The sequence below is a fragment of the Pecten maximus genome, chromosome 1 (assembly GCF_902652985.1).
Source record: "Pecten maximus chromosome 1, xPecMax1.1, whole genome shotgun sequence".
Lineage (NCBI taxonomy): Eukaryota > Metazoa > Mollusca > Bivalvia > Pectinida > Pectinidae > Pecten > Pecten maximus.
Genome location: NC_047015.1, coordinates 13,622,130 through 13,645,283, shown reverse-complemented (window position 1 = coordinate 13,645,283; position 23,154 = coordinate 13,622,130). Strand labels below are relative to the sequence as shown.

Sequence of the window (23,154 nt, the reverse complement as noted above, 5' to 3'; positions counted from 1 at the left end):
TAAGGTACATAATCTCAAATAAGTCAACAATGATAAATACATTATGTAACACAAACGGCCTCTGTGTACACATTTATCACCAAACTGGAAACCAGACCCTGTCTCTTGCATATGTACAGAGCTACGCCTGTTAATAGCCTAGCAGACAATAACATTGTAACTGAATTGCTGTGAACGACTCATATCCAAAATAAGGCACAGTCATATGGTGATTGTGGATTCATTTATCAATATCTCCAAATAGAACTTCTGATCACTAAATCAGCAATCACTTTACCCATAAACATTTCAACATACAGAATTATTACAATTAAATCCTTCTTGTTTTTGATATATTGTGTCCACAAAATCATTCGTTCATTGGCTATAAATAACAGCTGATTCAATCATCAATATCTATTAATTGAATTTATCACTGATCACTAAATAGAAATCACCAAAAACATAAAAATGGAGTGTAATCAAGATAAACTGCTCCATATTAAACATAAAAATGGTGCGTTTTCTAAATAAACAGGTCTATGACATAAAAACTAGAACCAAGGAAGTCTAATTTGATCTAGGCTTTAGAACACAATCCCCATGAAAATCCGCTTTATTGATCGACTCTTTTCTCTAAGAAATTATTATGCTGCTGTTACAGCCGATTAAAAGCAACATTACATGGGCTGATAACACAAATTTTTCAGCAAATGAAAATTCTTGTTACGAACCAAACTAATTACAGCCTTGTCCTATTAACTACTTTAATTAACAGTTCTTTAATATTGAAATTAAACAAGCATGCTGGGTATTGCTAAAGCAATACATGTCTCCTATCGGCCCCTGCTAAAAATAGTAACAGTGACCTTGACCTTGACCCATAAACTCTTGATTTGTAGCTACTTATACCAAAGTTACATACCAACTTTCACCAAACTTGATGTATGGCTGAGAAAAGTGTGTAAAACTGAGTGGATGAACTAACAGAAAGGGAGGAAACCTATAGTCCCCGGGTTTCATAGGTAGGTGACTAAAAATCAAATGTTATTTGTTGTCCTCAACTTATTATAAACAAACAAATTCAATAGGTTGGCAACCAAGATTGTTACACTTTTAACTTGACAGATTTAAACCGATATTTTGAACTGAAAAAAAAATTTGAATAGTTGAAGTGTTGGCAAGGCATATTTCTGGTAGATTCTTTCACGTCGGTAAATTACATCCCGTTTGGTGCCTTGCCATATGAGTACTAAGAATTGTTGGTCCCTCGCTTTATTTCACTGTCATTATTCATAGCTTACATACATCATCACCAGATACAATCAGCTTAGTTATGTTATCTCATACAAAAATAACCCCATATTTTACTTTTGGCCTTCTTCTTTGGCACAAGATCTTCCTCGTCTGAGATCACAACAATAAATGAATATTAGTTGAAGGCCAAGCATGAAAGGTGTTTGTAAAACATATAACTCATCCAGAATTACAAAACCAAATGTAGCATGACAAAAACTTCTCATCAACAATACAAGTATCAAGCTTTCTCACACCTGAGCCAAACTCTATTAGTCAAATCATCAAAATATATAAGGAAAAAAATATTGTCAATATTGTATAGAAAATTGTTTAAAGTATTGCCGTATCATACAAGTTCAAGGCACATTGCAATATACTGATATATTTTGAAAGCACTATCAAATGTACCTCTGAATTTCTTTTTTCGTGGCATCCAACATCATAATGACGACATCAGCTGTTCTGGCAACGGCAATAACCTGACGTCCTCGACCCTTACCTGTAACATAGTATTGACATAACCAAGTGATAGCTACAACAAATCTATAACTTGGTACATGTGATCTGAAAAAAAAAATAGATATGAAACCACATCACAAGAAATTGTTCAATCAATTCCTGTACTTCTATTATGCTTTTTCTGTCACTTTCATATTAGAATAAACTTTTCATTGTTTGTATGCAGAATACAGCTTTCTGATTGGTTGAGTTTTACTTTTCATACCTTTAAAAGAAATGTATATGGCGCAAAAAACGCAATGTCACAATACGACCATTGACGTTATCAATTCATTTTTTTCAAAAGAATCCCTTATAAATAACTAAAAGTGTACATAAAACATTTTCAAAATACGAAATATAGTTTCAGAACTTAACTATAAGCATAGATTTCAATATTTTTTTAGTTTCATGAAAAATTGTTTGCAAACTGTATAAATTTGCATGTTTTTTTCATACCCCTATGAAATTTTTTTTTTACATAATGCTTAAATACAAACCTGCAGCAGCTCCCTCTATGATACCAGGTAAATCAAGTAGTTGAATGTTAGCACCATTGTACTGAAAGTGGAATAAGTCAATCAATATCAATGTACTGTACGTGGAATAAGTCAATCAATAACATTGTAGTGAAAGTTGAATAAATCTACCAATAAAAATGTAGTGAAAGAGGAATATGGAATAAGTCTATCAATAATATTGTAGTATGGCTGGAGTGTTTCCTTAATTTTCATTGGCCAATTTACTGCTTTCCTCACAAGGTACTTTGAGTGAGTAGACCTGTTCATGCTAAAAATAGCTTAGTTGGGAAATTCACCAGGCATTGCGGACCTGTCCGTTCTATTAATAGCACGAATAGGTCGGCAATCTTTGCCTCCAATTACGCAACGTTTTACTTTGGACAACAGCCAATCAGAATGCTGGAAACAAACAATTATTGTTCGGCATTACTTTGTTTACAATATGGCTGATGAGATACCCCAACACGTTTTGCTACAATAAACGAAGAGGAATTACAAGATATTTTGAAGAAAAAAGACTTGTTGAACACCCGGATATATACTTCAGGTGGAACAAAACTATTCCGGCCTTATTTAAGTGCCAAAAGTCAGTCAGCATGCCGACTTTGAAAACTTAAATCAACATGATTTGGACAGGAGCCTTGGAATTTTTTCTGTTTATTTGTTTTAGTTGGCCATATTACAAAACAGTTATTGCCTTTTGTGTTCGGTGTACACGAGACTATACTGACCAGGTCAAGAGTTTGTTCACCTCAGCCTGCAGCCTCGATGAAATCTTGACCAGCGCCGAGGTGAACAAACTCTTGACCAGGTCAGTATAGTCTCATGTACACATTCACAAAATGCATTAATTGTATAATGTAGTATGTGGAATAAGTCTACCAATAACATTGTAGTGAAAAATGAATAAGTCTACCAATAACATTGTAGTGAAAGTGGAATATTGAATAAGTCTATCAATAACATTGTAGTGAAAGTGGAATATTGAATAAGTCTACCAATAACATTGTAGTGAAAGTGGAATATTGAATAAGTCTACCAATAACCATGTAGTGAAAGTGGAATATTGAATAAGTCTACCAATAACCATGTAGTGAAAGTGGAATATTGAATAAGTCTATCAATTACAATCATAGTGGAACAAGTGAAGGGAAGCATTATTTTGCTCATCTTCAAAATTCTCAGGATTGAGCACGAGTTCACACGTTTTTGAGAACAAACCATTAATTTGGTTTAAAAGATCTTGTAATGGAGCAATTAAGAGAAAGGCTTAATGACATTTTATTAAAAAGAGTCAAAAGTAAGAAGCGACAAGTTTATGGGAATCAACATTAAATTAAGAAGACTATTCATACATGCATTTATTAATCAATCTTAATACAGATAACTTACCTCTATAACACCTGGAATACAGGTGAGCGTAGTAAATTCATAGTTAGCAGACTCACTGTGTGTAGATGTCAGTGTGTTCAGTAGTGTAGACTGAAAAACAAAGAGAATCTTGGGTTTGATTCGGTACTGTTTCATATCCTATTGACACAAATGCAAGGTCATTCAAGGTCAGTCATTTACATGATAAAACAATCAGTATGCAAGAAGTACCATTTCCCTGAAATGCCATGGTTATAAAAGATAAGTATACATGTATATATTTTTTTTATGTATACCTTTTTGTTCAAATATACCATATATATTTATCCACAAATATGCCTCCATCTCCATTTTTACAGAATCATCACTTTTTAAAACATTAAGCATGAATGGTAAGCTAAAAGTGGTTCATAAATAAGCCCTCTCCAAACTCTAATACTGAGCTTTTACACAAGGTGGGAGGGGGGGGGGGGGTATTTTAGGATAAATATGGTATACCTGCAGGGTATATATTTTTATCAACACGTATGATAGCACTTGACCATGTTTGACACAGAGGATGTAAAGATAAAAGTCTATTCACCTTTCCGACCGAGGGGAATCCAATTAGTGCAACTCTAGCATCTCCTGATTTCATAACATCAAACCCCTCTCCCTGTAATAAACCAAGCGAGTAACACATTTTTGATGAATTCAAGACAAATGAAATGATGTTTGGAGCTTTATGATATATATATAATGTATGAATGTAAAATTCAAATGACACATGCTTGCTGCAAAGTTAAAGCTGTATCACCTCATATGTCAATATATAAAATTGATCAAGAGTGATACAATTGTATAAAGCTATTTAATATCTTACAGGTACAGTCCAACCCACTTAATACAAACTCTGATAATACAAAAACTTGTTTTATATGAAAGAAAATCAAATCCCCCGCAAACCGTGTGCAATATGCCTATATTGTTTACCCATGGCCACTTAATACGAATCGGTTACGACGAAAACCCGGGTAATACACAGACATGCCAGGGTCCCTTGACCACTAGTACTGTTTGTGTTGTTTTAAACCCACATATTAATACGAACCCACGATATTGACAGCAATATTGTCACATCAGAGGAGATTACTGAGGCTGACATTATCAATTCTGTGAAAGGAACAGAGCTCCACGAGAGCGATGATGACGATGATGGTACTGACCCGGAAACATGCGTTACAGATCGTGAGGCCCACGAATGCCTTGACAAGTTAAATCATTCATTCAAAATCAAAATGACGTTTAAGATTGTGTTTTCAAAAATCTCTTAGACCTGGATATATTGTAAGTAAGGTCAGCTTGGGAAGAGTCAAACAAACACTGGTCAGTGATTTTTTCGCAGCTGCAAAACGTGATTAGCGCGATCGTGATATGACATTACATAGCCGACGAGGCCTATTGTGTATTGGTAGGCCAACTGTAAATAACCAAAGACTGAATGCCACATACTTACCATATACAAAGTTTAAAACGTTTTATTTTTCTTATTAAATTAACATGCGGTTTTGTTTATTTTTAGTGAGAAAAGTGTAACATGAAACGTGTGTATACAAACATGCACGAAGTGTGGCACATTGGAAATACGACCCCACATAATACGAAACCTGTATACATGTAGTATGAAAACATTTAAGGGATCCCAAGAAATTCGTCATAACCGGGTTGGACTGTATATTTCATAATATGAAATATCCAAATTAACACATTATAGTACATATTTAATATTGATTACCATGCAGTGATATTGATATATCCTAGTTCAACAAACCAAATAATATTACACATTTTGGCATTAAATTGTTCATAAATACAATTAATTTTGAACCTGGAAATTGAAAAACGAATGAAATAGTTGTTAAATATTTATTAAAATGCTTCTGCCTTATTTTCGTTAGGCCTACTAATTATAATGATCACAGCACCTTAGCTCCAGCCTTCCCAGTGGGTTCTATCAACTGTTGTCTGTATTTCGCTAACTTTGCTTTCAACAGCCCAAGATGGTACTCCGTTGCTGTAATTAAAGAAAAAAATTAAACAATATTACTGTAGTATTAATGTTGAGATAGAATGGGACGTTGCAAAATTGATATTTGATTGAAATAAATGCGGGGGGTGTAACTGTATTGGAATGACGCTTCGTTTATGGTTTAAAACTAATTTCTGTACAGTATTAAATATAATGTTGACATAACCAACTAAATGAAAATAGGGCCAAATGATATCATAATAACCATCTGATAATTGATATCTCTTCCTGTTGATACACAACTGAAATTACAGTATGATTGAAATGCGTGCAATGATCATACCTTTGTTTTTCTGGGTACGGGATATTTCCCGCTCAATCTCCTGGATTTTCTCTAAGATACCCATATTTGTACTTTTATATAACAATTAATAAACGACTCAGATTGAACAAAATGTAACGGAATACGATTGATTTTTTAACATCTGTCATGCCATCGTGGAAACATGGAGAGCGCCATCTTGAATGCACACTAATTTTGAAGGAAACGAGAAAAAATCCGGAATACCATATAGCACGCATACATGTTATGAAATGCCAACACGTATCAGAGACATATATGTATATATGTCTCTGCACGTATGCATAAACACGTGTTACTTTTACTAACAAGTGACATAAATTGATGTTACATATTTGTCTTTTAACCTTATCTTTTTCCATTTAGTTGCTGACGAATGCAAGTAGGCTAGATATAGTTAGATTGGAGGCAGTAGATCTATACGACCAAGAACGATCAAGAAAGGTTATGATAATCCCAATCGTCGATCCCGAGTCGGAGAAGATTTGATTTCAAACTTTTTTGAAAATACAGAATGGTATGTGCGACATTGGAGTTTATATATTTGTGAAATTATGAAAGATGTGACAATACGGCACAGCAGCAGAGAGAAGTTAGAAATTATCTTCCAACAGGAAAATCCAGGACGCTGAGAACTTTCCTGCAACATTCTCCATCAGGATGCTGTATCGACAGAGAAATGAAGACGGTTGAATCTGAGTCGTTCCTGCTGTTGACGACTGTAATACGAAGAGGACCTTCAAAACATTTGTGTGTGTTTTGGGAGACTGCGGTATGTTTGTGTTAAGTCTCCTTGTGGTAGGCCGGAACTTTTGCCGATTTATAGTGCTACCTCACTGAAGCATACTGTCGAAGACACGCAGTAGGACACCCCACCCGGTCACATTATGCTGAAAACGGGCGAAGCAGTCGTCCCACTCCTAAAATGCTGAGCGCTAAGCAGGAGTAGCAACTACCATTGTTAAAGACTCGTGGTATGTCTCGGCCAGGGGACAGAACCCAAATCCTACCTCTTAGGGACGAACGCTCAACTAAAGGCCAAAAGTGAGGCATTGCAAGGAAGACATTAGGAAGAAGTGTTCAGAAAGAAGAGAAAAGATAACTATAAGATCCCAAATTTGGACCATAAGGGAAATATGTGTTTGCCATTATGTGACCCGATCATACATATCTACACTTAAGATTAATGCCTTACCGAATGATAGTTGTGTGTGCTGAAACATAGAATTCCTTTAAATAAAAAAAAATTGACGAACACTGGAAAGGACTATAACCATCAATTTCCTGTCTAACTGCTTCTCTGCTGATGCGAATGTTTCTGCCATCATACACACCCTGATTAGAGCACAGGTGAAGTATGCAAATACAGCACGGGGTCCAAAGTTTTTAAAGGATGTAGATCTACAAGCCATAGAGGGAGTTCAAAGGCGTGCAATAAAATTAGTAAATGACATGAAAGAAAAATCATACAACGAAATGTTACTATCTCTTGGTTTACAAGGAAAAGAAGTGATGCCGTCCAAATGTACAGGATAATGATTGGTATAGACAATCTCAGTAAGAAAGGTAAAACATGATCAAAACGTCTAGAGAAAATAGAGCAAGGGGCCACAACAAGAAATTGGATACACAACGGGCCAGGCTAAACATCAGGGAACATTTCTTTGGAGTTCGGGTTACAGACGACTGGAATAGCCTGCCAAATGTATACACGTAGACTGTAACAAATTCTACGATGGCCGACAAGAGCCTGGCAAAATGAAATGAAAAAACTGTAACACTTTTTTCAATGGTACAGTTTTTTCATATCTTTTTGTACCATAGAAAAGTGTACCATGGTACAAAAAGATGTGAAAATTCAAATCATTTTGTACTATATGTGTTACAGAAAGATTATAAACCACTTAGGAAAAAACACAGTTTACATTCACATGTTTATGTACCAAAAGCCGGTATCAGCCGGCAAAATGATGTGAAAGGTTTTGTACCGCGTTACACTTTTTTCATATCTTTTTGTACCATTTTTGGTACAAAAAGATATGAAAAAAAGTGTACCAAGAAAAAAACGTTACAGTTTCGCCAGGCTCTTGTCGGCCATCGTAAAATTCTCAAGTTCTTGTGGTAAACGCAGGCACTTTGAACAGGTTTTATCAGTTTTGAACCGACACTGGAAAGACCATGAGAGTCCGAAGTTCAACCCAAGTGGCTATCACACAAATTAAGCTACTGATCAGGAACTGTATATAGTACGTGTTGACAATAAATCAATGTTCTTTTTTTCAGATAAGAAATCAAGAAGCTCCATTGGAAGGTGGAAAATCAATATCAATTAAGGAGGTCCGGAACCTGATAAGCTTAAAAAAGACCGAACTGGAAACTATTAGAAAAGACAACCAAATAGCTCAGAGAGGCTCCCAATCTTAAAGAAGAGTTCGAGGACAACTGACAACTAGTTTTTGCCTACATTACTCGACTCCGTCTTCTGTTAGGTTCTGTCTCGCGTGATTCTGCGCTACTGTACTTTCATTTTCGTTTATATACAGTACCCCTCTTTGGCCTCTCCGACAAGGGTCAAGGATAGCTCTGTGGTCGCTAGCTAGTGACAGGCAAGTATCGTGCACCGGATGCGCCTCGATAAGCGCTGGATTGACTTATAGATTGCTACATCCACCATCGACACATATCACGCTCGACTTTCTTCTTGGACGAATACTGGACATTTTTTCCAAGACTGAAGGAGAGCTAAATTTAGACCTGTTTGCTGTCAAAGTGACACCCCTCGATCAGTAGGTAGCCAATATATTGAATGTAATAATGTGCTTAGGGGATAGCGATGTGCAGTGAGGGACTACATATAATCTTAGCTGGAATATAAATTCTCGGTCTCGTGTTAAATTCGATGAGTGTAACGTTTATGGTAAAAACATAATTATGCAGTTGCGTTCGATGTTAATTAGATATTGCCGTGTCTCCCGAAGGGGCACCCAGCGGGGAAATTACTTCAATCATCAGACGTCTTAAACAGGCGCCTTAAATAGTGTGTGATGAGGGCTTCAGCCTCAGGGGCTGTACCTATGTGTGCTATTGGAAGGATGTTCCATGGTGTTATTGTGTGTGGAAAAAATGATTTTTTTTTATAATTTGTTATTTTTGAAGACATTTATAATACATATATAGGAACCACACACACAAACACGCATCAATTCCAATAGGTATGGTTTGCAACTATCATCATAATCATAATCACATGTTTTAGTAGGGGGCCTGAGGGTGTACATGTCTTGGTAGGGGGTCTGAGGGTGTACATGTTTTAGTAGGGGGTCTGAGGGTGTACATGTCTTGGTAGGGGATCTGCAGGTTTGATGTTCATCCTTGTAGTTTTTCTATTTGTTTAATTTGGTTTGTGTTGTGTCGGTCCCAAATGGGAGAGCTGTATTCAAGTTTTGGTCTGACTATTGCATGCTTTGTATGCGGTTATCACACAATAAGATATTTTCCAGTTCCCTCAGTGGTTAAGATAATGATAATTAAAATAATGGTACTTTATTCAGAAGATGGTCACTTCATTATTTTTTGTTAAACTCAAATGATATAAAGAATTCTCTATGAGTGTAATAAAAAAAAAACAATGTAAACATTTATTTTTCTGTATATATCTTATTCAGCGATAGTTTTTGTGTTTTAGTCTAGCTTACATAGCCTTTTTACAAGCATTCTAGTTGCTGTAACAAATAAAAAGAACCACATCTATACTTTACTGATCCTGTTTAATCTGAAAAGATGTCATTATAGAATACAATATTGACAATATGATACATAAGATAATGGGATTATTGTTATCTCCACATACATATAATGTAGATCACTGAATCTTGATCCATTTGTTCAGTTGTTTTTTTTTTTGTTAAAAACAGTTATGCTTCTTAACACCATGCTATCTATTTAACCATATTTATCAGTAATCAATATCCTGCTCACATATAAGCCCCCTTCTTCATTTTTGCAGAATCATCAATTTCAAAGCAGTGATTATCTTACAGTTGTTTACAAATAAACCCTTCAAAATTTTTATACTAAAACTTTTGCACATGGAGAGGGGGCTTGTTTGAGGATAAATATGGTGCTAAACTTTTACTTTAGAGGAGGGAGCTTATATGAGGATAAATACGATGCTAGACTTGGAGAGGAGGCTTATTTAGGATAAATATGGACTATATAATGATGTTTTTATGTTTTAGTCGTGACAATGTTCTTCAATAATACGAGTATGAAGCAGTTTTTGGCTCTCCACATGTTTGAGGTAGGCTACCTCTGTGTGTTGGCCATCCTTCCTTTCCTGATTGCCAAGCCTATAGTCGGACTGACCATCCTAGCTATATTGGTGTTTCTGGGTCTGAGTGCTTTATGGCGGATGCTTACATTCCGATGGTTACCCAACCCCGAGACAAGATCTGTTCTCATCACTGGCTGTGACACAGGTAATGCTCATAATCCTTATCATTTACAGGGATTTCTTTCTGATCTGCATATCCAGTTAGGAGCTGCGGTGGCAGAATGGTTAAGGTGTCCCGACACTTTATCACTGACCCTCCACCTCTGGGTTGAGAGTTCGAAACCTACGTGGGGCAGTTGCCAGGTACTGATCGTAGACTGGTGGTTTTTCTCTGGGTACTCCGGCTTTCCTCCACCTCCAAAACCTAGCACGTCCTTTAATGACCCTGGCTGTTAATATGACATTAAACAAAACAAACCAAAACAAAAGCATATCCAGTTTATATTCTGCCTTATAATAGATTTATAGAATGTCATGTCTGCTCCTGTGCCTATACTGTATAAAATGTGTATGCGTCATAAAGGTGTAACAGGAGAAAGAGAAAATGTAGCAGCCAAACCAGAGTTTGAACCCGGGCCCTCCGAACAATAGCGGAATGCTCTACCAATAGAGGTACCTGGTCCCCAATGATCGACCCAGTCCAGTTTCACTACATCCCTCCTTATTTCAAGCCTTAGCCCCAATGACCACAAGTTCTGTTATTTCCTTGCTAAGCCTACTCCCAATGCTTTAAACAGGAGTTGGAAAGCTTGCCAATTATGTAACAGGAGAAAGAGAAAATGTAGCAGCCAGACCGGGGTTCAAACCTCGGACCTTCAAACACTAGCAAAATGCTCTACCAATTGAGCTCCTGGACGCTGATGATCAACCCAGTCCAGTTCCGCTTCAAAGGATATGTATTGTATGTTAATATTGTGTAGGAGTACTACTTTGACTCCAATCATTTACTTGTTTCAGAATCTTCGTGAGGTTGTTAACTTTTCCCAGTCCACTTGTATAGAGCACATACATGCTTCAGGCTTAAGTTCTTCTGTGTAAGGACTGATTTATGAAAGACTTGAGAATTATTATATCCACTAGATAAATATGAAATTTTTGTCTGGACAGGTTTTGGCCATGCGCTGGCCAAGCGTATGTCTTCCCGGGGAATGACTGTGTATGCTGGTTGTCTAAATCCTGAAGGAAATGGAGCCAAACTTCTGGAAACGGGAACTTCAAGAGAAAATATCCACATCATCCCATTGGATGTTACATCAGAAGAATCAGTGAGAAATGCTGTTGAAGTTGTGAAAAAGAAGACAAAAGATGAGGGTAAATTACTGACACAAAATTTCAAGTAAATAAATTCACTTCAATAAATGATACGAAGGTTATAACCTTTGATGACTGCATCTTCCAATAATCATAATGATATACACAAGATGACCTCATAAATCATAACTACATAATGTTTCTCAGGTTTGTGGGCTCTAGTCAACAACGCTGGAGTCGGTTGTCTCGTGGATGTTGAATTCTGTTCCATGGAGATGTACAGAAGGGTGACTGAGGTCAATTTACTTGGGACAGTATGTGTTACCAAGGCTTATCTTCCCCTGATCAGGAAAGGTCAAGGTAAGGGTTACGTACCAGACCAAGGTTCTGTTGTAGGTGATGTGTGTTTGAGTTGGGAAAACAGCTAATGAGATTAAAACGGATAAATAATATAAGCATCTGTACTTTCATCTTGGTAAATAGACAAATATACCTATGTTAACAAGAATTGTCTTTATTTCCCTTGTCTTAACACAAATAAAAGATAATTGTTTTGTTGTTGAGTCTGTTGTAAGCAATTTCATTTAGACATTGAAATATTCACTTTGAATTGAATTCTCTTTGATGGAAACATATCAATGTTACTAGTATGTAACTCATACAACTCTGTCAAGACAATGATATAGGATCTGTTTTATACAGGGCAGGTCATCACAATGATATATAATCTGTTTTATACAGGGCGGTCATCACTATGATATATAATGTTTTATACAGGGCGGGTCATCACTATGATATAGAATCTGTTTTATACAGGGCGAGTCATCACTATGATATAGAATCTGTTTTATACAGGGCGTGTCATCACTATGATATAGAATCTGTTTTATACAGGGCGTGTCATCACTATGATATATAATATGTTTTATACAGGGCGTGTCATCACTATGATATAGAATCTGTTTTATACAGGGCGGGTCATCACTATGATATATAATATGTTTTATACAGGGCGGGACATCACTTTATAGGATCTGTTTTATACAGGGCGAGTCATCACTATGATATATAATATGTTTTATACAGGGCGGGTCATCACTATGATATATAATATGTTTTATACAGGGCGGGTCATCACTATGATATATAATATGTTTTATACAGGGCGGGTCATCACTATGATATAGAATCTGTTTTATACAGGGCGTGTCATCACTATGATATAGAATCTGTTTCATACAGGGTGGGTCATCACTATGATATAGAATCTGTTTTATACAGGGCGTGTCATCACTATGATATATAATATGTTTTATACAGGGCGGGTCATCACTATGATATAGAATCTGTTTTATACAGGGCGTGTCATCACTATGATATAGAATATGTTTTATACAGGGCGGGTCATCACTATGATATAGAATCTGTTTTATACAGGGCCAGTCATCACTATGATATAGAATATGTTTTATACAGGGCGGGTCATCACTATGATATAGAATCTGTTTTATACAGGGCCAGTCATCACTATGATATAGAATCTGTTTTATACAGGGCGTGTCATCACTATGATATATAATATGTTTTATACAGGGCAGGTCATCACTATGATATAGAATCTGTTTTATACAGGGCGAGTCATCACTATGATATAGAATCTGTTTTATACAGGGCGGGTCATCACTATGATATATAGTATGTTTTATACAGGGCGGGTCATCACTATGATATATAATGTTTTATACAGGGCGGGTCATCACTATGATATAAAATATGTTTTATACAGGGCGGGACATCACTTTATAGGATCTGTTTTATACAGGGCGTGTCATCACTATGATATATAATGTTTTATACAGGGCGTGTCATCACTATGATATATAATGTTTTATACAGGGCGGGACATCACTATGATATATAATGTTTTATACAGGGCGGGTCATCACTATGATATAGTATGTGTTTTATACAGGGCGGGTCATCACTATGATATACATGTAGTATCTGTTTTATACAGGGCGGGTCATCACTATGATATAGAATGTGTTTTATACAGGGCGTGTCATCACTATGATATAGAATCTGTTTTATACAGGGCGGGTCATCACTATGATATATAATATGTTTTATACAGGGCGGGTCATCACTATGATATAGGATCTGTTTTATACAGGGCGGGTCATCACTATGATATAGAATCTGTTTTATACAGGGCATGTCATCACTATGATATAGAATCTGTTTTTTACAGGGCGGGTCATCACTATGATATAGTATCTGTTTTATACAGGGCGGGTCATCACTATGATATAGTATGTGTTTTATACAGGGCGGGTCATCACTATGATATACATGTAGTATCTGTTTTATACAGGGCGGGTCATCACTATGATATAGTATGTGTTTTATACAGGGCGTGTCATCACTATGATATAGAATCTGTTTTATACAGGGCGTGTCATCACTATGATATATAATGTTTTATACAGGGCGTGTCATCACTATGATATATAATATGTTTTATACAGGGCGTGTCATCACTATGATATAGAATCTGTTTTATACAGGGCGGGTCATCACTATGATATACATGTAGTATCTGTTTTATACAGGGCGGGTCATCACTATGATATAGTATGTGTTTTATACAGGGCGTGTCATCACTATGATATAGAATCTGTTTTATACAGGGCGTGTCATCACTATGATATATAATGTTTTATACAGGGCGTGTCATCACTATGATATAGAATCTGTTTTATACAGGGCGTGTCATCACTATGATATAGAATCTGTTTTATACAGGGCGTGTCATCACTATGATATATAATGTTTTATACAGGGCGAGTCATCACTATGATATAGAATCTGTTTTATACAGGGCGGGTCATCACTATGATATAGTATGTGTTTTATACAGGGCGGGTCATCACTATGATATAGAATCTGTTTTATACAGGGCGGGTCATCACTATGATATAGAATCTGTTTTATACAGGGCGGGTCATCACTATGATATAGTATGTGTTTTATACAGGGCAGGTCATCACTATGATATATAATCTGTTTTATACAGGGCGTGTCATCACTATGATATATAATGTTTTATACAGGGCGAGTCATCACTATGATATAGAATCTGTTTTATACAGGGCGTGTCATCACTATGATATATAATCTGTTTTATACAGGGCGGGTCATCACTATGATATAGAATCTGTTTTATACAGGGCGGGTCATCACTATGATATAGAATCTGTTTTATACAGGGCGGGTCATCACTATGATATAGAATCTGTTTTATACAGGGCGGGTCATCACTATGATATAGAATCTGTTTTATACAGGGCGTGTCATCACTATGATATATAATCTGTTTTATACAGGGCGGGTCATCACTATGATATAGAATCTGTTTTATACAGGGCGAGTCATCACTATGATATAGAATCTGTTTTATACAGGGCGGGTCATCACTATGATATAGAATCTGTTTTATACAGGGCGGGTCATCACTATGATATAATATGTTTTATACAGGGCGTGTCATCACTATGATATAGTATGTGTTTTATACAGGGCAGGTCATCACTATGATATATAATCTGTTTTATACAGGGCGTGTCATCACTATGATATATAATCTGTTTTATACAGGGCGGGTCATCACTATGATATATAATGTTTTATACAGGGCGTGTCATCACTATGATATAGAATCTGTTTTATACAGGGCGTGTCATCACTATGATATATAATATGTTTTATACAGGGCGTGTCATCACTATGATATAGAATCTGTTTTATACAGGGCGGGTCATCACTATGATATATAATGTTTTATACAGGGCGTGTCATCACTATGATATAGAATCTGTTTTATACAGGGCGTGTCATCACTATGATATATAATATGTTTTATACAGGGCGTGTCATCACTATGATATAGAATCTGTTTTATACAGGGCGTGTCATCACTATGATATATAATATGTTTTATACAGGGCGAGTCATCACTATGATATAGAATCTGTTTTATACAGGGCGGGTCATCACTATGATATATAATATGTTTTATACAGGGCGAGTCATCACTATGATATAGAATCTGTTTTATACAGGGCGGGTCATCACTATGATATATAATGTTTTATACAGGGCGGGTCATCACTATGATATATAATCTGTTTTATACAGGGCGTGTCATCACTATGATATAGAATCTGTTTTATACAGGGCGTGTCATCACTATGATATATAATGTTTTATACAGGGCGGGTCATCACTATGATATAGAATCTGTTTTATACAGGGCGGGTCATCACTATGATATAGAATCTGTTTTATACAGGGCGGGTCATCACTATGATATAGAATCTGTTTTATACAGGGCAGGTCATCACTATGTTATAGGATCTGTTTTATACAGGGCGGGTCATCACTATGATATAGTATGTTTTATACAGGGCGGGTCATCACTATGATATAGTATGTGTTTTATACAGGGCGTGTCATCACTATGATATAGTATCTGTTTTATACAGGACGGGTCATCACTATGATATAGTATCTGTTTTATACAGGGCGGGTCATCACTATGATATAGAATCTGTTTTATACAGGGCGGGTCATCACTATGATATAGTATGTGTTTTATACAGGGCGGGTCATCACTATGATATAGAATCTGTTTTATACAGGGCGGGTCATCACTATGATATATAGTATGTTTTATACAGGGCGGGTCATCACTATGATATATAATGTTTTATACAGGGCGGGTCATCACTATGATATAAAATATGTTTTATACAGGGCGGGACATCACTTTATAGGATCTGTTTTATACAGGGCGTGTCATCACTATGATATATAATGTTTTATACAGGGCGGGTCATCACTATGATATAAAATATGTTTTATACAGGGCGGGACATCACTTTATAGGATCTGTTTTATACAGGGCGTGTCATCACTATGATATATAATGTTTTATACAGGGCGGGTCATCACTATGATATAGAATCTGTTTTATACAGGGCGGGTCATCACTATGATATATAATGTTTTATACAGGGCGGGACATCACTATGATATATAATGTTTTATACAGGGCGGGTCATCACTATGATATAGTATGTGTTTTATACAGGGCGGGTCATCACTATGATATACATGTAGTATCTGTTTTATACAGGGCGGGTCATCACTATGATATAGTATGTGTTTTATACAGGGCGTGTCATCACTATGATATAGAATCTGTTTTATACAGGGCGGGTCATCACTATGATATATAATATGTTTTATACAGGGCGGGTCATCACTATGATATAGGATCTGTTTTATACAGGGCGGGTCATCACTATGATATAGAATCTGTTTTATACAGGGCATGTCATCACTATGATATAGAATCTGTTTTTTACAGGGCGGGTCATCACTATGATATAGTATCTGTTTTATACAGGGCGGGTCATCACTATGATATAGTATGTGTTTTATACAGGGCGGGTCATCACTATGATATACATGTAGTATCTGTTTTATACAGGGCGGGTCATCACTATGATATAGTATGTGTTTTATACAGGGCGTGTCATCACTATGATATAGAATCTGTTTTATACAGGGCGGGTCATCACTATGATATAGTATCTGTTTTATACAGGGCGGGTCATCACTATGATATATAATATGTTTTATACAGGGCGGGTCATCACTATGATATAGTATCTGTTTTATACAGGGCGGGTCATCACTATGATATATAATATGTTTTATACAGGGCGGGTCATCACTATGATATAGGATCTGTTTTATACAGGGCGGGTCATCACTATGATATAGTATCTGTTTTATACAGGGCGGGTCATCACTATGATATAGTATCTGTTTTATACAGGGCGGGTCATCACTATGATATAGTATCTGTTTTATACAGGGCGGGTCATCACTATGATATAGTATCTGTTTTATACAGGGCGGGTCATCACTATGATATAGGATCTGTTTTATACAGGGCGGGTCATCACTATGATATAGTATCTGTTTTATACAGGGCGGGTCATCACTATGATATATAATATGTTTTATACAGGGCGTGTCATCACTATGATATATAATGTTTTATACAGGGCGAGTCATCACTATGATATAGTATCTGTTTTATACAGGGCGGGTCATCACTATGATATAGAATCTGTTTTATACAGGGCGGGTCATCACTATGATATAGAATCTGTTTTATACAGGGCAGGTCATCACTATGATATAGAATCTGTTTTATACAGGGCGGGTCATCACTATGATATAGAATCTGTTTTATACAGGGCGGGTCATCACTATGATATATAATCTGTTTTATACAGGGCGTGTCATCACTATGATATATAATATGTTTTATACAGGGCGGGTCATCACTATGATATAGTATCTGTTTTATACAGGGCGTGTCATCACTATGATATATAATCTGTTTTATACAGGGCGGGTCATCACTATGATATATAATGTTTTATACAGGGCGAGTCATCACTATGATATATAATGTTTTATACAGGGCGTGTCATCACTATGATATATAATCTGTTTTATACAGGGCAGGTCATCACTATGATATATAATGTTTTATACAGGGCGAGTCATCACTATGATATAGAATCTGTTTTATACAGGGCGTGTCATCACTATGATATATATGTTTTGTACAGGGCGGGTCATCACTATGATATAGAATCTGTTTTATACAGGGCGTGTCATCACTATGTTATATACTATGTTTTATACAGGGCAGGTCATCACTATGATATATATGTTTTATACAGGGCGGGTCATCACTATGTTATATAATCTGTTTTATACAGGGCGTGTCATCACTATGATATATAATCTGTTTTATACAGGGCGGGTCATCACTATGATATAGAATCTGTTTTATACAGGGCGGGTCATCACTATGATATAGAATCTGTTTTATACAGGGCGGGTCATCACTATGATATAGAATCTGTTTTATACAGGGCGGGTCATCACTATGATATAGAATCTGTTTTATACAGGGCGTGTCATCACTATGATATATAATCTGTTTTATACAGGGCGGGTCATCACTATGATATAGAATCTGTTTTATACAGGGCGAGTCATCACTATGATATAGAATCTGTTTTATACAGGGCGGGTCATCACTATGATATAGAATCTGTTTTATACAGGGCGGGTCATCACTATGATATAATATGTTTTATACAGGGCGTGTCATCACTATGATATAGTATGTGTTTTATACAGGGCAGGTCATCACTATGATATATAATCTGTTTTATACAGGGCGTGTCATCACTATGATATATAATCTGTTTTATACAGGGCGGGTCATCACTATGATATATAATGTTTTATACAGGGCGTGTCATCACTATGATATAGAATCTGTTTTATACAGGGCGGGTCATCACTATGTTATAGGATCTGTTTTATACAGGGCGTGTCATCACTATGATATATAATCTGTTTTATACAGGGCGTGTCATCACTATGATATATAATCTGTTTTATACAGGGCGGGTCATCACTATGATATATAATGTTTTATACAGGGCGTGTCATCACTATGATATAGAATCTGTTTTATACAGGGCGGGTCATCACTATGTTATAGGATCTGTTTTATACAGGGCAGGTCATCACTATGATATAGAATCTGTTTTATACAGGGCGTGTCATCACTATGATATATAATGTTTTATACAGGGCGGGTCATCACTATGATATAGAATCTGTTTTATACAGGGCGAGTCATCACTATGATATAGAATCTGTTTTATACAGGGCGGGTCATCACTATGATATATAGTATGTTTTATACAGGGCGAGTCATCACTATGATATATAATGTTTTATACAGGGCGGGTCATCACTATGATATATAATCTGTTTTATACAGGGCGTGTCATCACTATGATATAGAATCTGTTTTATACAGGGCGTGTCATCACTATGATATATAATATGTTTTATACAGGGCGTGTCATCACTATGATATAGAATCTGTTTTATACAGGGCGTGTCATCACTATGATATATAATGTTTTATACAGGGCGGGTCATCACTATGATATAGTATGTGTTTTATACAGGGCGTGTCATCACTATGATATAGTATCTGTTTTATACAGGACGGGTCATCACTATGATATAGTATCTGTTTTATACAGGGCGGGTCATCACTATGATATAATATGTTTTATACAGGGCGGGTCATCACTATGATATAGTATCTGTTTTATACAGGACGGGTCATCACTATGATATAATATGTTTTATACAGGGCGGGTCATCACTATGATATAGTAATCTGTTTTATACAGGGCGGGTCATCACTATGATATAGAATCTGTTTTATACAGGGCGGGTCATCACTATGATATAGAATCTGTTTTATACAGGGCGGGTCATCACTATGATATAGAATCTGTTTTATACAGGGCGTGTCATCACTATGATATATAATGTTTTATACAGGGCGTGTCATCACTATGATATAGAATCTGTTTTATACAGGGCGGGTCATCACTATGATATAGAATCTGTTTATACAGGGCGGGTCATCACTATGATATAGAATCTGTTTTATACAGGGCGGGTCATCACTATGATATAGAATCTGTTTATACAGGGCGGGTCATCACTATGATATAGAATCTGTTTTATACAGGGCGGGTCATCACTATGATATAGAATCTGTTTTATACAGGGCGGGTCATCACTATGATATAGTATCTGTTTTATACAGGGCGGGTCATCACTATGATATAGAATCTGTTTTATACAGGGCGAGGTCATCACTATGATATAGTATCTGTTTTATACAGGGCGGGTCATCACTATGATATAGTATCTGTTTTATACAGGGCGGGTCATCACTATGATATAGTATCTGTTTTATACAGGGCGGGTCATCAACGTTACCAGTGCCCCAGTATGTTACCCTTACCACTCTGCCCATGCCATGACCAAGGCTGGGTGTGATGCTTTCTCTAACAGCCTGCGTAGGGAAATGCACAAGTTTGGTGTCCAGGTGATTACTGTGGAACCAGGCAATTTCTATGGAGCCACAGGATTTCTGAACAAATCCACAGTAAGTTCAAGTAGATGTATTATAAGAAACTCTTCAAAAAATTCTGAACTCTTCAATTTTTTCATTCATTCAATGGTCTTGTTTATTGGATAGCGTTGATTACATGTTTTGGCTATATCCTCATTTTTTATTTCAGGATTTTGGTAAATTTTAGCTGATTTTGCATCGTAATCTGATCAACCAACGTCTTTAAAGTTGTCTTTAAAATTAAACCCAGTAATATTTTGGGTAGAGTTTGATATTAAGTATCAATTTCTAGACAAATGGAAATAGGACATCCATATTATAATGACTTTCTACAGTTGGGTAGTTTTGTTATTTCGGTTGTGTCTATAGATGGCCAGTGTAGAGAAGGAACACCAACAGGTTTGGGAGAAAGCTGAACCAGAACTGAAGGCTGCATATGGACAGAAGTATTTAACTGGTGTCCAGCAATCTTTATCTAGCTTTGCTGTGACCAGCTGTAACTCTCTTGGACCAGTTGTGGACAAGATAGAGGAGGCAATACTGTCGGCTAGGCCAGGAACACACTATCTAGTGGATGGAAGCAGTTTGCTCTTTGATGTACACAATGTAAATATACAAAAATATGTTTCAGTGAATTATTCAAACCCTACATTGCCTCTGTTTTATATAAATCTATGGGAATTTCATACCCTTTCTTCTTTCATACAATGAACTTAAACTATTTGGTTGGAGTACATAATTCATGAACAACTTTGTTGGTGTAGTTAATACTTACATGACTTTGTTGGTGTAGTTATTCACTATATTTGGTATGTAGATTATTCACTATATTTGGTATGTAGATTATTCACTATATTTGGTGTGTAGTTCATTCACTATATTTGGTATGTAGATTATTCACTATATTTGGTATGTAGTTCATTCACTATCTTTGGTAAGTAGTTCATTCACTGTATTTGGTGTGTAGTGTATTCACTATATCTGGTATGTAGTTCGTTCACTATATGTGGTATGTAGATTATTCACTATAATTGGTATATAGTTCATTCACTATATGTGGTATGTAGATTATTCACTATAATTAGTATATAGTTCATAGACTATAATTGGTATATAGTTCATTCACTATAATTGGTATGTAGTTCATTCACTATATTTGGTATGTAGTTCATTCACTATATTTGGTATGTATTCACTATATTTGGTATGTAGTTTATTCACTATACTTGGTATGTATTCACTATATTTGGTATGTATTCACTATACTTGGTTTGTATTCACTATATTTGGTATGTATTCACTATATTTGGTATGTATTCACTATATTTGGTATGTATTCACTATATTTGGTATGTAGTTTATTCACTATACTTGGTATGTATTCACTATACTTGGTATGTATTCACTATATTTGGTATATATTCACTATACTTGGTATGTATTCACTATATTTGGTATGTATTCACTATATTTGGTATGTATTCACTATACTTGGTGTATATTTACTGTATGTGGTATGTATTCACTGTCTGTGGTATGTATTCACTGTCTGTGGTATGTATTCACTGTATGTGGTATGTATTCACTATACTTGGTGTGTATTTACTGTCTGTGGTATGTATTCACTGTCTGTGGTATGTATTCACTGTATGTGGTATGTATTCACTATACTTGGTGTATATTTACTGTATGTGGTATGTATTCACTGTCTGTGGTATGTATTCACTGTATGTGGTATGTATTCACTGTCTTTGTTATGTTGATATAGGTACTGCTGAGACTGGGCTGGTTGGTTCCTCAACAGTGTGTGGACTACATCATGGAGCGGGAATTCTCTAGTAGCCTGTCTCCTCTTACCAAAAAAATCAAATGATCATGAAGAACCTTCCATTGTATTCTATTGTGTGTTTGGTAATTTATTCTGTTGATGTCTCATAATAAATATAAACTTGATATCTTCCTGTATCTTTTTCTGTAGTAGTTGTCTCCCTTTATGCACCACTAGGGAAATCCAGACTTGTGTACACATTAGATATAGTGAGGCAATGGAGCAGCTGGTAATGGGGAACATTATCCCTAGTATTGTCTTTTGACATTAATGCTTGCATACTAATGATGTATCTATACATTATGATAAGTGCGGAGCTCATTAGGACGCTTCGTTTAAGTTCCTCACACAATTTCTCGCTACATATACATGTCTGGTGAGATATTACCAGAGGAAACACTGCTGATTATCTAATCTCCAAACACAAAACATTGTGATCACCTCTTGGGATCTGTCAAACACTAAATCTGGATCTCCTGTCCTATAACTTCATTTTATTTTTCGTTTAACATAAAGTAAAAAGTTCATCAGACACCTATCACTGTTAGTCAGAATTACCATAGTAAACAAAGTCCTGATAATGAAAATTGCCTTCA

The 23,154-nt window shown here is 36.0% G+C and overlaps 2 protein-coding genes across 2 annotated transcripts in view; one reads left to right on the top strand and one right to left on the bottom strand.

Annotated features, from left to right (window-relative positions):
- LOC117325567 (GATOR complex protein NPRL3-like) overlaps positions 1–6,207 on the bottom strand; it is a 31,030-nt gene extending 24,823 nt beyond the window's left edge. The window contains exons 1-6 of the mRNA XM_033881896.1: positions 6,020–6,207; positions 5,633–5,721; positions 4,252–4,323; positions 3,690–3,779; positions 2,277–2,337; positions 1,687–1,777 (exon numbers count right to left, since the gene is read on the bottom strand). Coding sequence (XP_033737787.1) covers positions 1,687–1,777; positions 2,277–2,337; positions 3,690–3,779; positions 4,252–4,323; positions 5,633–5,721; positions 6,020–6,083 — 467 coding nt within the window. The 5' untranslated portion in view covers positions 6,084–6,207. The remainder of the gene's footprint in view (positions 1–1,686; positions 1,778–2,276; positions 2,338–3,689; positions 3,780–4,251; positions 4,324–5,632; positions 5,722–6,019) is intronic.
- Positions 6,208–8,601: 2,394 nt separating this feature from the next.
- Positions 8,602–22,685, top strand: LOC117325565 (D-beta-hydroxybutyrate dehydrogenase, mitochondrial-like). The gene is made up of 7 exons (XM_033881882.1): positions 8,602–8,823; positions 10,276–10,515; positions 11,478–11,681; positions 11,829–11,981; positions 20,576–20,763; positions 21,100–21,336; positions 22,499–22,685. The coding sequence occupies exons 2-7, from the start codon at positions 10,284–10,286 to the stop codon at positions 22,601–22,603; spliced, it is 1,119 nt and encodes a 372-aa protein (XP_033737773.1). The 5' UTR covers positions 8,602–8,823; positions 10,276–10,283; the 3' UTR covers positions 22,604–22,685.
- Positions 22,686–23,154: the final 469 nt, after the last annotated feature.